Source organism: Bos javanicus, chromosome 11 (genome assembly GCF_032452875.1).
Source record: "Bos javanicus breed banteng chromosome 11, ARS-OSU_banteng_1.0, whole genome shotgun sequence".
NCBI classification, from domain to species: Eukaryota; Metazoa; Chordata; class Mammalia; order Artiodactyla; family Bovidae; genus Bos; species Bos javanicus.
This window is the reverse complement of record NC_083878.1, coordinates 99,877,131-99,889,495: the sequence shown is the minus strand read 5'-3', so window position 1 is coordinate 99,889,495 and position 12,365 is coordinate 99,877,131. Positions and strand designations below refer to the sequence as shown.

Genomic DNA, 12,365 nt, shown 5'->3' with positions numbered 1-12,365 from the left:
CGTGTCTCTTGCATTGGCAGGTGGATTCTTTACCACTGAGCCACCAGGGAAGCACAGGAGGACTCTTCTGATTCAACTGGATTCACGGAGAATCCAGGAAAATCTCCCCATTTTAGGACCTTATCTTACTCCCTGCAAAGCCCCTTGGCCATGTTCTCTAACATACACACCCGCTCTGAGGATGGAGATTGGACATCATTGGGAGTGGGGAGAGGTGGGGAGGGGCACACTATTCAACAAAGTCATATTAGTGTCCTTAGGCTGTGGTTCAAGTGTCCAGGCTGAACGTGGGAGCAGAGAGTTCGGATCTCAAGCCCACTCCCTGCCGTGACCCTCAGGGAAGCCCGGGTTAGTGAATCTACCACCCCGTGGAGGTCAGGGCACGCTCCTGGCTTTGTTGCCCCCCCTGGCAGGCAGGAAGGGCCACACAACCCTCCAATTCCTAGATGGAGGAAACAGACTAGAAAGCGTTTAAGGATTTGCCCTGGAGGGGTGGGGCGGGGCTAGAGGCCCAGTAGGGACACCCCTCACCCACAAACCCCCCACGGTGACTGCTTCTTCCAAAACCCGAGAGCCTTTGGCTGGGAGTGGGCGGGTGCAGAGTACAGACAAGCCTCCCTGCGCTCTCCTCTCCCCTCCCCTCCTTGCTCCAGGAGACACACGCGCCCGAGCTCTCTTTCCCTAGCCGCCGCCGCCGCCGCCGCCGCCACCGAGATGCCGCCCTCCGGCCTGGAGCTGATGAACGGCCAGGTGCTCCCCGCCTTCCTGCTCTGCAGCGCGCTGCTGGTCATCAAAATGTACGTGGTGGCCGTCATCACCGGCCAAGTGAGGCTGCGGAAGAAGGTAGGTGCGGCTCTCGGGGACCCCCAGTCCTGCGTGCGTGCGCTCACGTCTCCCGCAGCCGCCGGGAAGGCTGGAGTCGGGGACCCGGCCCCCGGAGTGTGCGGGAGCGGGCTGGGAACGACCTGCCCCTCCCAGCCCTGTGGGATGGCTCCTCTGTGGCCCGCACGTCCTGGTCCCCTGGTTGTTTTGTTTTCATTCGAATTTGCACGTTCTCCTTGCGCAGGGGCCGTGCTCACCTTGGTAGCGCGCCCGTCTCAGTATTGGCGCCGCCTAAGCGAGCATCGGCCTGGTGTTTTAAAAGCGTTTTTACCCGCTTGCTGTGTCCCAGGTAAGTTCTCGGCACAGCCAGATTCCCAAGTCCCACTTGAGTTTGCAGGGGGGCTCAGCCTCCCTCTGACCCGGCGGTTTCCCGCACCAGAGAGCTGATATATGGGTGGGATGGAAACCGACCCCACAGGAGCCCCGAGAAACCTTTCAGTGGAAATTCCCGACTGGCCCCCGGCGAGGTCGCTCCCAAACCCACCGCAGCCTTCGCACGGCGGATCTCGGGCCAGGGTCCCCCGGAGTTCGAGAGGAATTTCCCCCACCGATCTGAGTCCCGGAGCCAAAACAACAATAAAGATTGACGCCAAGATCTGAGCGGGTGTGGGGTGAGGCGGGGCTCGAGGAGCCACTGGGCGGGAGGCCAGAGCCCGCGGAAACCTTCCGGCCAAGTTCGCCAGCCATCCTGAGCGCCGCGAGGGATAGTTGATTATCCACCAGATATTTCAGAGAGGAGATGTCCCCGGCCCTGCCCCTTTGCCCAGCTCAAAGGCAAGTCGAGGCTGGATCGGACATCGTCCTGAAGGTGGACGGTGGAGAGGGGGTGGTCTTGCTCAGCCCCGAGTCTCAAGAGGTACAGACGGGACACAAGGCAGGTCAGCTTCCCAGGTGAAGAAACTCCTGGAGCAGAGAGAGACACACTGGTCATCCTGACCTCTCCCTGCCCTGTACCCACCCCATACGCCGGGAAAGCCTCACGGAGTCTTTCTCACAGACTAACTGGGTCCTTCTTGGAGTGAGCGTTAATCCCCATCGTGGTGGGGAGGAGGGGGCCGTATTCAACTTCTGACCCACACCAGGAACGTGGGCTCTGACAGATGACGTTGCCTGTGATGGCAGGGTTTGGATCCAGGTGCCCAGCTCCGGAGCCCACACCCTGCCATGGGGGGATGGCATTATCCCAGGGCCATGCTGCACCCAGAGCTTTCTTTTCATGTGGATTAGGGAAGGAAGAGTCAAACCTGTTGGGGTGCCTTTCTGTCGGGTCAGTAGGGTGTGGCAGAAGGAAACCTCCATTCTGGGCTGTCCCCGGGTTCTCCCAACCCTGTGAATTTCCCTCTCATTCCTGCTCCCTGCGCTCAGGTAGCCAGGGAGGAGCTGGGGGAACTACCCCGTGGGGAGGTGACTCGGGGATGCTCTGGCTCCTCCACCCATTAGCCTGGGGACCGTGGGCAAGTCTGAGAGCTTGATTTCCTCATTTGTAAACTTCAGGGTAGTCACACAGTACCAGGAGAGTTCAGCACCTGGCACTGAGCAAATGCCCCCACCATTGTTAGTCTTCATTACTTATTAACAACTGGAATTAACATGACCGGACCTAGGTCTCCTGGAGGGCAGTACATCCCAAGGCCTGCCCACCCTGCTCCCCGGTCCCTGCTGGAGGCAGTGCTTCTGCTTCCAATGCCTGCACTGTCGTGGCTCCTGGCCTGGCCAACGTGTATCCATGCTGTCTTCAGGGGTGAGCAGCCTTGTGGACTGTGGGCACCTAGGACAGGTGCCCACTGAATGCCAAGACCCCGTGAAAGGTGTCACAGGCCCACAGACTGCATGCAGGGCCATCAGAATCAGTGATTCTGTGACTTAAGGGCCAGCAAAGAGGAATTCCTGTTGGGGGGGCTCTTGATCATGACAGACACTGCATTCATCTCCAGGGTGAAGAGGGCCAGACCCATCGGACAGGATGGGGAGAAAAAAAGCAAGCACTTGGGGACAAACTAGGGGCTCCCCTGCTGGCTCAGATGGTAAAGAATCTGCTGGCAATGCAGGAGACCTGGGTTTGATCCCTGGGTCACGAAGATCCCCTGGAGAAGGGAATGGCAACCCACTCCAGTATTCTTGCCTGGGAAATCCCATGGACAGAGGAGCCTGGTGGGCTGCAGTCCGTGGAGCTGCAAAGTGTTGGACACGACTGAGTGACTAACATGGTGGGGACAGATACTGGAAGCAGCAGGGCCCGTCACTGGATGAGCGATGCAGAAGGCACGCTGCAGAGATTCAAGTCAGCTGAGGGGCTGGTGGGGCGGGCTGGCTGCATGCGCGCAGGCAACGGTGCAGCAGGAGCGATAGGCGTGGACTTCAACGACCTGAGTGTAACTTCGGGTCCCTGCTTTGCAGTGACAATTCCTCAAGCTCCCTCCTGGTGCCAGGCATCGTGCCATAGCATCTCCACTTACCTTCCTTGCTGTTCGTGTGGTAGGTGATCTCAGTGTGATCTGGAGTTCACAGACGAGGAAGCTGAGACCCAGGGAAGTTCAGATACCTGTAGTTGGTTCCCGTGGGGCTGGGTTTCTCACTGGGGCCTGTGGAGTCTCTTTCACTGCTGTCAGTTCAAAGGCTAAATTCTTAGGATGCCACTAGGACCCCTACAACTTGATCTCGGAACTCTGTCCCTTGCTTGTCACTGCTCCAGCCATGCTGGTTTTTTATCCTTCACACATGTTCTTCTTCTGACCCCAGGGCCTTTGCACATGCTGTTCCTGATGCCTTGAATGCTGTTTCTATAACCTCCCATTTTTTGGTTAATGTTGCTGCATCCTTCAAGTCTCAGCTTTACTGTCACTGCCTCAGAGAAGCCTTCTCTGATTCCCAAACTTGGCCAGATCTCCCATCAACATTCTCAAAGCTAACCCTGTCTTCTTTTTCCTTACTCTGACCACCTGATCTTTTCTGGTTCATTGGCAAATCCCTCATTACACCATGAGCTTCCCAAGAACAGGGATGAGGGAGCCTTTTTCTCACTCTTTTCACGCTGCTATATAAAAAAATACCAGAGACTGGGTGGCCTAGCAACAACAAAAGTTTATTTCTCACAGTTTTAGAGACTGGAAAGTCCAAGGTCAGGGCACCGGCAGGTTCAGTGTCTGGTGAGGGCCCACTTCCTGGTTCATAGATGGTGGTCTTTTCGCTGTGTCCTCACACCGCAAAGGGCTAAGGGAGCTCTCTGGAGTCTCTTTTATGAATGTTGATCTCATTCAAGAGAGCTCCACCCTCGTGAACTCATCACCTCCCAAAGGCCTCACCTCCCAACACCATCACACCGGGAGTTAGGTTTTAACACAGGAAATCTGCAGCGACACAAGCATTTAGTTCATAGCAGCCTTGTTCATGATGAGTCGCCAGCGCTCAGCACACAGTAGGAGCTCACGGACACTGCTGAATGAACATGTATGTGACTGCATCGCCACAGACCTAGTCCACTGGGCCGTCCATCTCATGAACAGTAATTCTCAGCTGATGTATTCCAGGCTTTTGCCAACCCCGAGGACGCTCAGAGACATGGAGGCCTCCAGTATTGCCGGAACGACCCAGATGTGGAACGCTGCCTCAGGCAAGTACCCTTGGCACTTGGCGAGATCACAGCCTGCCCTTTCAGACCCTCTTCTGAACATGGGGCGCTTGGAGGATACCCAGGGGCCAAGATCTTCTGCCTTCTGAATCCTCTTAAACAGTCTTCATTTATTCATTGATTTCATTTCTAGTTAAGTGTTAGTTAAGAAAAGAAAAGTTAGGGAAAGTATTGTAGTACGTCCTCATGGCTCAGGATGGCAGAGTTAGAAAAGGTTATTCAGTGCGAATTCATTCAGTCTGTGTGTAACCTCTGACCTGAAGAATCTGCTCTCCAGGGACTCATGGTGTTACTGGTGTCTTATGCATCTTCTTGGAGAAACTTCTCCTGCATTTACAACACGCATGCTGTGCTTTTTCCTCTGTATCCCCAAAGGGTCACCCTTTACCCATTTATTTATACGGTGGGTTTTTTTTAATGTAACAACAGAAATTGTTTCATATCAGCCTATATAGGGGCTTCGTTCATTACATCGGTACCATTTTTTATTTATGTATTTATGCCATTTCTCTGTTGAATGGATGGTCTGTAGTTGATCCAACCTCTTCCCCTCTGATGGCATTTAGGCTAAGTCTTTCTCTGTTATGAACAGAGCGCATCCAAACTTCTTTCCTTTGCCTTCGTGTGTACATGTGAACAGACCTGCAGGATGCAATCAAATGGTAAGAAATACTGTCTAATGGTACCTAAATCCACTCCCACCACTGGTGTGTGACATGTGTCTCTGTACTGCTGCCAACTCAGTGGATCCATCTTTGGCTGGATCCCTGTCAACGTGACGGGTGAAAATGCACGTCCCCTTTCACTTTTACGTTGCGTTTTTTTCTCCCTGCCTTTCTTTTTTGTCTGCGCTGGGTCTTTGTTGCTGCTCGTGGGCTTTCTCTAGTTGTGGCTAACCACAGGACCACCAGGGAAGCCCCTTTACTCTGCATTTCCTAGTGAAGATGAACATCTTTTCGTAGGCTTAGCTTTCCCCAGTCAATCCAAAACAGTTTTTTCTTACAGAGATCAGAACTATTCATTGTAGTTTGGGAATAGTGAAAACGTGTAGAGGATAAGGGGGAAAACCACTCACGATTCCAGTCATTGTTGACATGTTCTTGTATCTCCTCTTTGCCATCTGTCTAAGTATTTTCCATAGCATAAGGTATGCACTGTACACCTAATTTGGGGTTCTGCGTTTTTTCAGATAACATTACTTCATGAACACTTTCCATGTCAGTAGATACTACTCAAAAAGTGATTCTTAAAAAAGAGCTGTGTAGGGAGTTCCCTGGTGGTCTAATGGTTAGGACTTAGTGGTTTCACTGCTGTGGGCTGGGTTCAATTCCTGGTCGGGGAGCTGAGATCCCACCAGCCTCATGGTGCGGCCAAGAAAAGAAAGGGGCTGTGTAAAATTCCATCAGGTGTTAATTTCACATCGCTGGTCTCAGTGGGTATTTTGGCAGTTTCCTCTGCTGTTTTACACCAACAGGCTGGAGAACCAGGAGGAGGCCCTCCCCAGGGATGGGGATTGTCAGTGGAGTGGAATGGGGATGGGAACGATGGGCAGCTTAGACAGGAGGGAGACGGAGACAAACCCTCACATGGTTCTTATCACGTTCCCATGAGTCACAGGCAGAAATGGGTGGGACAAAGCAGTAAAAATAGTAGAGATTCTTTTACTGAAAGAAAGTCAGTGGGGTTTTTCCTTACACTTTTCTTGGCCATTGAAAATGACACGTGTACTTGCGGGTTTTTTTAAGTTACAGAAATGCATAATGTAGAAAGTGAGATTCATTGCTATTTCACCCTTTCTAATGTAACTACGGGCTTCCCTGGTGGCTCAGTGGTAAAGAATCCACCTGCAATGCAGGAGACATGAGTTCAGTCCCTGGGCTGGGAAGATCCCCTGGAGAAGGAAATGGCAACCCACTCCAGTATTCTTGCCTGGAAAATCCCATGGACTGAGGACCCTGGAGGGGCTGCAGTCCGCTGGGTCGCAGAAGAGTTGGATAAAAGAGTTGGATACAACTTAGTGACAACAACAACGTAACTATAGATACAGTCCTTCATATAAGTTCCATCCATCTGTCCGTCCATCTGTTTGTTCATTCCACATTTAATGAGCACTTCCTAAGCGTCGGGGGCTTCCCTGGTAGCTCAGCTGGTACAGAATCTGCCCACAATTTGGGAGACCTGAGTTGGAGCTCTGGGTTGGGAAGACCCCCTGGAGAAGGGAAAGGCTACCCACTCCAGTATTCTGGCCTGGAGAATTCCATGGGCTGTATAGTCCATGGGGTCACAATGAGTTAGACACGACTGAGAGACTTTCACTTCACTTCCTAAGTATTACGTACTGTGCTAAGCACTAGTTGTACTTCGGTGAACAAAAGCCTGACCCATCACGATAATCCATATGTGACCCTCACGCCACCTGGTTATGGGGGAGGGAGTGATTAGTAGCAGGGACAGCAGGCTGCCAAGACTGTGTATACCCCGAGCCAGCTCAGAACATCCACCCAGAGGAGTGTTTGTCTTCTCCCAGGGTGTGAGAGTTCTGCGTAGCCAAGCTTACTTGTGGCACAGGAGTATTTACACAGGTTCTGGAGTGCTTTATTTCTACTGGCTGTAACCATGCCAGGGAGAGACCACACACCTGCCTGGTGCCAAGACACCGCCAACCCCCTACCCGCCCCCCAACACACACACAATTTAATTTATCTACAGTTGTTGTTGTTTAGTCACTAAGTCATGTCTGACTGTAGCCCACCAGGCTCCTCTGTCCATTGGATTTCCCAGGCAAGAATACTGGAGTAGGTTGCCATTTCCTTCTCCAGGGGATCTTCCTGGCCCAGGGAACAAACTCGTGTCTCTCGAATTGCGGGTGGATTCTTTACCACTTGAGCCACCAGAGAAGCCCCTATTGTCTACTTTTCGAATGCTCAAATGGCTGAAAGTCAGTTTAGCACTTTTTGAGCACCTCTTATCTAATAATGCTTCTTATAATTCTGTGAGTGTTTATTGGGGACCTTCCATGGACTGGTATTTACTGAGACTTACTATGCCAGACCCAGGGGCTCCTGGGCCCCCAGGGCTCCTCCTCCTGACTTCACAAAGCATCATGAAACCTCAAGGGTACAGAGAACCACACATCCTGCCATCTGCTACTGGAGAACTGGCTGGAACCTGATGGGAGATGCCCTGGAAGCAAATGTGGGTTAAATATTAGACCAGGGTTTTAGTGTAGCCAGGGCCACCTTCTACACAAACAGGAAAACACTTAGGCCCTGGTTCTTAGAGCACAGATCTGCCTTGTGGGTGAGTGTAGGCTGGAGCCCAAACGTGAACCCCACTCTGGGGGAAGTCGGAAAACAGATTTCAAGGAAAGTTTTGAAACCCAGGCTCATCCTTTTAGTGATTCCCTATTAAGTTTCTCCAGTTTTCCTGGTAGCTGAGCTGGTAAAGAATCCACCAGCAATGCAGGAGAGTCCAGTTTGTTTTCTGGGTCGGGAAGCTCCCCCTGCAGAAGGGATAGACTACCCACTCCAGTATTCTTGAGCTTCCCTGGTGGCTCAGGTAGTAGAGAAGCTGCCTGCAATGCAGGAGACCTGGGTTCGATCCCTGGGTCAGGAAGATCCCCTGGAGAAGGGACAGGCTACCCACTCCAGTATTCTTGGGCTTCCCTGGTGGCTCAGATGGTAAAGAATCCACCTGCAGTGTGGGAGACCTGGGTTGGATCCCTGGGTTGGGAAGATCTCCTGGAGGAGGGCATGGCAACCCACTGTAGTAGCTATAGAGGAGGAAGCTGGTCTTCCAAGGCCACATGGCTCATGATGGCTAAGCTGCCATTGAGCCCAGGCTGTCAGATATGGGCTCTGCCCTCCTTGCAAGAATGCAGTTTAACTCTATTTTATACCTGCCTTTAAAACTAAGCAGTCTTTACCTTGTATCAAACCTGACTTCTAAGAAATCATCTGTGTGGATAGAGAGCGGGCCTGACATAAAAGGAGAGAGCTGGCTGGCTGGCTGCCAGCTGCCGTCCCTGCCCAGGAGGGGCGGGGCAGGGCGGAGAGGGGGATAGGTCCCTCTCCCCACCCCTGTCACCTGATGCAGTAAAGTACAGCTAGTGTTGCGATGTCTGGTGAGGGGAAGGGGCCAGCCTGATGCTGCAGGAGGCCATGCAAGTCCAAAGCAGGAAACTGCTTTGAGCGACCTTCACCTTAAAAAAAGTGGTTGTTATTGGAATGACACGTTTTTGCCCAAGCATCTGTCTGGTACGTGACTCTCTCCATGTCTCTCTGCTCAGATCCTGAGGTGGGAGGAGGGCGTGAGTTACCTTGCCTCATCCAGCTGATTTCCCCACGTCTCCTCCATCCTTACCACTTGTGGCTTTGCCAGGGCCCTGCTGTGGTATTCATTGTACCAGAGGGAGGAGGATGGGAGACTGGGGACCCCAGGGGCTGAAGGTCAGAGCTGAGGGGCTTTATCAGCTCCCAGACGCCTCTGCTCCCTCAAAGGTGACCCCCTGAATCCTCTAGTCCCGAATGCGGGGGCCAAGAGGTGGGGCCGCTCCTCCCATCCTTATGCCTCCTCCCCACCCTGTGTCCCCTGATTTTGTTTTCTCACCTGTGCTTGGGGTTTGGCCAAGGATCCTCTCAACAGCTTTCTGAGAAGTGACTCAGTCTTAAAGTGTAAATCCCTCTTTTAAGGAGAAGTGTCTGAATGAATGGGTATCACATGCTAGTTATGCTTTTCCTGAAACTTTCCCAGAAACGTCCAGGATGACAAAAATACTCCCGGCTGGCACCATTTCGTGAGTCACCTGTGGGAGGCAGACCATATTCTGGGACATACAGACTTCACATGAAATAGGTTCTCCGAGGTGTGTGTAGGGAGGTTGCTGTTACACAGCTCTTTCTCCATAGCATGGGATGATTTTAGAGCCACAGTTGCTGCCTCTTCCCAGATAACATAAGGGACTTGCTCGATTGATTAAGGAACTGGAGTGGCCCCCATCCTCAGTTTCCCTCCCACTTTGTCCCTGAAGCCAAGACCCAGCCGGCTTCTTTCACCTGGGCATCCAGCAGTATTTCCCCCAGCTGGTGAGACCGGCCCTGCTATAGACTTGTGCTCCCTGGGGCTGGATTCCAAGGTCGGGCTCTGTGAGATAAGGAGAAGGAAGACTCTTGTTTGGTCCAGGATATGGGGACAGAGACTCCAACTGCTGTGTCCCAAGTTTGACCTAAGAAAGATCCAGGCCCTGATGGGTTTATGGGAGCTTTTGTACATCCAGATTGAATTCCAGACCCTTTACCCTGCTTCCTGAGGGCTTTCTCCCCCACTTATCTTGATCCTGCCTCACTCCCTCTTATGACCGCATTCCAGACACGTGTGGAATGCTCACTTACTAAGCCTTGAACACACTCTGACCATTCCCACCTCAGGGCCTTTGCACATGCCCATCCTTCTCCCTGGAGAGTTCATTCCTGCGCAGATGGCCCCTCATTTTTCAGGCTTTACCAAAATGTCTCTTTCCCTGACCACACCCACCCTAGTGGGTGCAGAGACCCCTGTAGCCCTGGGTTGCAGAGTGCTGCTCTTCCCCACCCTGCCCAATTCTGAGCATCCACATACCATAGCCCTTGGCTGAGACTCTCCTTGCAAGAGTGGGATGAAAGAGCAGGACCACAGCAGGTTCCCACTTAGGGGCTGTTGGGCTGGGCCTGGCTTGCTGGTGCAACCTTGGTGAAACCTTCCCGCTGAAAGGCTTGAAGAAGGGGCTTCGCTTCCAGCAGCATCTCCATGCCTCACACATGTGGCCTTTCCTCAGGGGAGGTCATGGCTCGGGCACTGTGTTCCTGTTTATCTGGCCTCCAACATGCCATCTCTGACTTCGGTCTCTTGCTCAGTCTCTAATTTATGGAACTCGACCTCCCTCCGCAGAGGAAGCTGCCCATTAGCAGGAGTCATGGAAAATGTAAACCAACTCTTAGCAGAAGTGGATGAGTTTTCTTTGCTGGTCATTTTTTTGGCCGGGTGATACACAGCCACCCCCACGCTCACTCCCATCACCGCACATATACACACACTTGATCATTTTAAAGAAAGAAAGAAGCAGGGTAGCACAGAGGAAACAGCATCACTACTGCCCAGCGATTGGCTGGCTCCGTGAGTGGAAGTTGTTACTGTTATTCCTGAATCCCTGAGAGGAGGAAGGGTTTGCTTAGACTTAGGGGCAGAAGAAGACAGAGCCAGGCGTGGATGTCAGACGTGTGCTCTTAGCCCGTCCTACTGGGGAGGGTCCAGGAACCTGCATTCAGAAGGAAGCGGCCTCAGAAAAGCCCTGCCTTGGGGAGGTACCCAGCATGGGCTGGGGAGTTCCCTGGTAGTCTAGGGGTTAGGATTCAGCACTTTCACCACTGTGTCCTGGGTTCAATTCCTGGTCAGGGAACTGAGATCCCATAAGCCACGTGGTACAGCCAAAATTGAAAAAAAAAAAAAATGATCAGGGGCTGGAGGCAGACCTAGGCCCTGCCCCAGCTTTCACGCAACCCCACTGAGCTCCACTTTTCCTTGCTGGTGTCCAAGGCCAGAGGGGAGGATGGGGGAGACCATGGCAGGTGCTGGGTCCTGGCGGGCCCTGGGGCTTGGTAGCAGAACCCAAGCGGCAGCCCTTCGTGGCTCCCAGGCCATTAACAGGGCTTCGCTTCCTGAGCTGTTCGCAGGCACCAGCTTGGAGTCACGGCCCCCTCTGCCTCTGGGTTACCTCCTTGCCCGGCCTCGATGGACGTCAGTCTGGTATGCCAGAGATGATCCCCGGAGGCGCAGGGCCTTTGAGGGCAGAGGGTCCCAGCACCCAGGACATTCTCAAAGCTTACACCTGGCTGACTGCACCCCTTTGCCTTCTCAGAGCCCACCGGAATGACATGGAGACCATCTACCCCTTCCTGTTCCTGGGCTTTGTCTACTCTTTCCTCGGACCGAACCCCGTCGTCGCCCGGATGCACTTCCTGGTCTTCTTCCTGGGCCGTATGGTACACACCGTGGCATACCTGGGGAAACTGCGGGCGCCCACCCGCTCCCTGGCCTACACCCTGGCCCAGCTCCCCTGCGCCTCCATGGCCCTGCAGATTGTCTGGGAGGCAGCCCGCCACCTGTGACCAGCCGTGGACGCCACCTCGGCCGCCAGACCGCTGGCCACGAGCCAGCGGGGCTGAACCTGGGGGACCGATGGCCCTTTGAGATTGTGACAGGCCCTGGGGCTGGGTTCCTGGCAACTGGCTGAGCACGTGATCTTGGGCCCAGGGGGCCTGTGTGTGTTTCCCCGTGTGTCCCTTGGATTCCTGGGTGAAGCGGCTGATTTGGAACTGTTTAGAGACGGACCGTCACGATTGATAGAAAATTCTTCCACTGTAAAAAACTCTCTCCCTCCCTCCCTCCCTCCTCCTCCCCAATGCTGGGAAAAGCAAACAGAGACTCAGTTCTGGTTTTGGAACCTAACGACCTTCTGAATCCAGGGATGTAATAAATGAGGACTTCTCACCTCCACTGCAGAGATTCTGGTTCAGCTGGTCGAGAGGGGAGCCTGGGCATCTGCATTTTTGGAAAGCTCCCTTGAGAGTCCCAGTGATGGTGGGGTCTGGGCACCATTGCCAGTTCTCTCTCCCGAAGGGCCCAGGACAGGCAGGGTGTGAATTTCCCTCAGGATGGGAGTTGAGTGGTTGGGGGTGGGGCAAAGAGTCGGACACGACTGATCTGATCTGATCTGTGTGCCTTCGTGCCGCGCTGACACTTCCCTGTGTTCCGGCCACATTCCTTGGCTGTACGTTTCTCTCCTTGGCATAGGTGCTGATTGGGAGGGCCCACCAGGAAG

General features: G+C 53.4%; 1 protein-coding gene across 1 annotated transcript; it reads left to right on the top strand.

The window, feature by feature from the left end:
* Window positions 1-555: 555 nt before the first annotated feature.
* PTGES (prostaglandin E synthase) lies at window positions 556-12,040 on the top strand. Its single transcript, XM_061433802.1, has 3 exons — window positions 556-843; window positions 4,410-4,492; window positions 11,403-12,040. The coding sequence occupies exons 1-3, from the start codon at window positions 715-717 to the stop codon at window positions 11,650-11,652; spliced, it is 462 nt and encodes a 153-aa protein (XP_061289786.1). The 5' UTR covers window positions 556-714; the 3' UTR covers window positions 11,653-12,040.
* Window positions 12,041-12,365: the final 325 nt, after the last annotated feature.

What these genes read in the sequence shown, in the direction of transcription:
- PTGES (XM_061433802.1), top strand. Translation starts at nt 715, where the DNA reads ATGCCGCCCTCCGGCCTGGAGCTGATGAACGGCCAGGTGCTCCCCGCC. An exon ending in AAGTGAGGCTGCGGAAGAAG is followed by an intron (nt 844 to 4,409) that starts GTAGGTGCGGCT and finishes GATGTATTCCAG; the next exon opens with GCTTTTGCCAACCCCGAGGA. An exon ending in GATGTGGAACGCTGCCTCAG is followed by an intron (nt 4,493 to 11,402) that starts GCAAGTACCCTT and finishes TTGCCTTCTCAG; the next exon opens with AGCCCACCGGAATGACATGG.